General features: G+C 40.7%; 1 protein-coding gene across 3 annotated transcripts in view; it reads right to left on the bottom strand.

Moving 5' to 3' along the window:
- The window catches only part of OCIAD1 (OCIA domain containing 1), a 21248-nt gene that overhangs the window by 9119 nt on the left and 8042 nt on the right, over window positions 1-4087 (bottom strand). For all 3 annotated transcript variants that reach the window (XM_025198333.1, XM_025198334.1, XM_006019012.3), the window contains exons 5-6: window positions 3205-3407; window positions 1102-1257 (exon numbers count right to left, since the gene is read on the bottom strand). In XM_025198333.1, the coding sequence (XP_025054118.1) occupies window positions 1102-1257; window positions 3205-3407 (359 nt within the window). The remainder of the gene's footprint in view (window positions 1-1101; window positions 1258-3204; window positions 3408-4087) is intronic.

The raw sequence follows: 4087 nt of genomic DNA, 5'->3' as shown, positions 1-4087 counted from the left end.
CCTGCTGAAATAATAGCAGTTCCAAGCAATGTGAACTTTCCCACTCCACCTCAGTCATGGCACTGGACTCCACAATCCCAGTCACAGGATCTCATGATTCCATTTCATCCAGCATCTATGCAACAAATCTGATCATTTTGCTCAAGATATCATCTCAATGACCTGCTAAGATTAGCCTACAGCTTATTTACACTCTACAAAGGGAAGGTAACTTTAACTACAAACCCTATTGAGGTTACAGAAGAAACCTCTCTCTCTCTGAAAGTGACAATTGTTTTAAATCATCACCCAAGCATTTTGTCATTGCTTCCCTGTGATGCAGAGTACCAGGGTGTTCTGAATATAAAGCCTGAAGATTCAAAGATTTATCCAGCAGTGCCTTCCATGGCAAAAGAATTGCCCTTTAATAAAACAAAGCAAAGAACATACTTGGTTCTCAAGGATGGCTTTATGCTGAGTGAATGGCACTTGTTTTTTTGCAGGTCACTTCATTATTGTTTTAACTTTGTAAAGTTTTGTTTTTAATTGTGAAAACAAACAATAAGTTAGGTGCCAAGTACTGTTTCCTTCCTTTAGGTTTTAGCGCAGAGTAGTACATTTTGCAAACAATGACATCCATCAAAGGTCTGCGCACCAAAGAATCCCCTAATTCTACATGAAACAATTCACAAAAAAACAGATTTAAAAAACCCCAGACACATATTCTATTTTGAGAGAACAATGCTATCTAAAACATACACGCCCAAAGGAGCGAAATTTTGCCATGAGAAACTAATTACAGAGTTAAATTACTGTTGTGTACTACAATTTCCCTAGGGGATTAGTCAGTTAAACACAAACCAAACTTTTCACCATTGGCCTCCACATGAACAAGACAGTTATGGGACAGTAATTATAATTTGCTACAGATACTTTATTGGTTTTTGAACAAACTGGGTATCATGAAATAAGAAGCTTGTGTAGTGTGCCATGTAAGAATCACGCCCCCATTAGTAAAATTCATAGAAATAAATCCTTATGGGATAAGCAAAGTTAAACATACGTCTTTTAACCCTGTTATTGGTTTTTACCATATACTGTAATAATTCAGCATCAAATTACCTTCTTTTCTAAATGGTCTTTCCTGTGAATACTGGACTGGACTCTGTTTCTCTTTTAAGGCCTCCTTATAGGGCCATGCTTCTCTATTCTTGTTCCTCAGTTCCTCATAAGTGACAGTTTTTCTTTTAGGAGTTTCTTCTTGTAATAAAACAGGTTCTTTAAAAAAAAAAGTGAGAAGTAGAAGCAGCATTAGCCAACTGATTTGACTGTAGCTGCAATTACTCAAATGTTTTCCAGAATACCAGTGAATTGCATCTCATAAAAATACAGCTCAGCATTCAGATTTCCAAAGGTTAAGCATACAAACCAAGTTTTTAAAAAGGTGTTCCATGGAATTAAGCATACCACAGTGAAAATATGTTCTCTCTGATGGCAATGATAGAGGCTATAAGAAACAGAAGTTGTTTATTCCTTACATTTCAAACAAAGTAAAAAAAAAAAAAAAAGAAAAGAAAGAAAAGAGAACCTTTGGCCAAATCTTTTTGTTCTATTTTGTCCACAGATTGCACATTACAATCTACAATTTTTACTTGTAATTATCTTTTGAAGGCCTCTTCTACATGTTACAAGTGTCACAACCCAAGGGTGTGATTTTTGTTTGTGTGCGCTTCGGCACTGCTGAATTATTTCCCGCCACTCGTAGCTTTCTTTGCAGGGTGCATTTCTTCGTTGCAACAGAGAAATGCACGTTGCAAGGAGTTCCCGCCATTTGTATTCAGATTTGTCCCCCACTATTGGCCAGTTCTAAATTATTCCTACATGGCGGCTAGTGATTGGCTTGCTAGCCATATAAGAGGCTTGAGCAGTTTCCGCCCAAGTTGGAGGACTCCACGACCATCAGGAGGAGGAGAACTTCACATCTTGTGAAGATCTCTAAGCGCTGCGGAGCCTATCGGACCCAGCATGCATCTCAAGAAGGCTATAGGGGTCTGATCATCTTCCCGTCGCCGAAACCCCATTGCGACGTACTCTCAAGGTTTTTGTTCATCTTCCCGTCGCCGAAACCCCATTGCGACGTACCCTCATGTTCTGCAGGTTCAAGTTTTGTTTTGTTTTGTAACTGCAACTCAAGCAAGTTTTCCTGCCTGCACCGCGACCATCTTCGGTGTAAGTAAAATAATCTTAAATCAACCACTAAGCGTCCGTGCCTAATTCTAGCGTGCCGCCTGTCTTCCCCGACCCGGCGTGTCTGGGCTGCTGGCCACAGCCTGCTGCAAAACACCCCCCCACCCCAGCCCACACAACAAGTATTGTGCAATTAACTGGTTAATTGTGCAATTACCTTAAGACCAGCTACATGTGCAAAGTACACCTCATACTATAAAAAGCTCAACCAGCTATAAAGTCAGACCTTCAAAACATGTACCAACTTTATACCTCATTGCTATCAAGCTTTAATTTGCACGTGTAGCAGGGTCTCCCCTGCATCTGGGAACCCCATCAACTGACAGGACTCCTAGCTGCAGGGGTGCACAGTGCTCAGCATAAAGTCCCCAGCCCCTGGAGATTATGGCTGCCCCCAATCCTTAGGGCCTGGCTGTTTCATGCACCCCCCAAGCCTTAAGGATTGCAGCTACCATGATCCCCCAAGGCCAGGGGGCATATGGGGCATGCCCACTGCTGGGAATCCCTCAACTGAGGGGGGGCTCCCAGCTGTAGGAGCTTGCTTCTTGCCAGTGCCAGGGGGAGCTTGGGATCAGGCTCCCCCTGCATCAGCAGTAAGGCGCAATGGGATCTAATGCACAATTCCACAATCACACCTCCTGTGATGCATATATGTCATGGCAGGAAGTGCAATTATGTGGATTGCACATTCAATCCCACTGCACCTTTACCTACACATCTAGAGGGGTTTGAAAAGATATACAAAAAATACATAGTTGGTTTTAAAGATAAATGTTACAATAGAAACAGTGCAGATAAAAGTACACTGTCAGCATACTTTTTGGATTCTCAACAGTTCCTCATCAAAATCCACTGTCAGGTACAAATATGCAAAATATCATGTATGTTCTGAAATAAAGCAATTTGAAGACAAATCCATTTTAGATAGAGATAAAAACCACTGCACTAAATCCCTAACCTTATTAAAACAAACCATACCTTGGTCACTACGATCAGTAATTCCCGTAGGTGAAGATTCATTCAGGGAAGCACTGAATGGAACTGGTTCATAATTAGAGAATTGATCTGTTGAGCTATGTTCATCTGAATAGCTGGAAGGAAGTGTGACTTTGGTTGTTGGAGCAGGTCCAAAAGCTGACTGAGAAGGTTCATCTGCAAATTGTGATTTTTTAGCAGAATAGCTGGTAAAATAATATAATTCTGTTATAAAGAATGGATATGCTTTAAACCAAAGAAATGTAACATTAAGTAGCAAGGTTGGGGTTACTCAGAGGGTTTAATATGATTAATTTTAACAACTTAAAATATTTACAGATTTAAAAAACACTAAAGTAACTACAATTTGAAGTATACCCAAAAGAAATATGTCCAACATGCGCACACACCCTCGCTCGCCTCTTTCTTCATGGGCATTAATCAGAAATATGAGTCATACTTGTTAATTACATGGACTAGAGAAACAGTACCAACCCTGTGTTTAGCACTTTACAGACAAAAAGGACAATCCTTGCTCCAAAGGAGAGCTCAGAGAGACAAAACACATCAGTCACAAATAGTACAGGGTGTGCCCATATAAGCTGGTGGTGGCAAAAGAATGCAGCTGTGGTTATTTTGAAAAGTTGTGTGAAAGAAGTTGTAATTTAAAACCGTTCATTAGAAGTTTCCATGCCTGATCAGTGATCAATACCAAAAAACAGGGACAAATCACTGTGTGGGTGAAGAAACATCATCCTGAAGAAATGGAAGTCTAATGTTCTCTCCTGCATGGACTCGCCTAGTTATTTTTTAGCCACAGAGTTAACAGGTAAAAAGAGCTATTAAAGGGATTAAGGGGGGGGGGGGGGGGGGGGGGGGGGGAGGG

Source organism: Alligator sinensis, unplaced genomic scaffold (genome assembly GCF_000455745.1).
Source record: "Alligator sinensis unplaced genomic scaffold, ASM45574v1 scaffold134_1, whole genome shotgun sequence".
In the NCBI taxonomy this organism is placed as follows: domain Eukaryota; kingdom Metazoa; phylum Chordata; order Crocodylia; family Alligatoridae; genus Alligator; species Alligator sinensis.
Note: the sequence above shows the minus strand (reverse complement) of the source record. Positions and strands in the feature narration are given on the sequence as shown.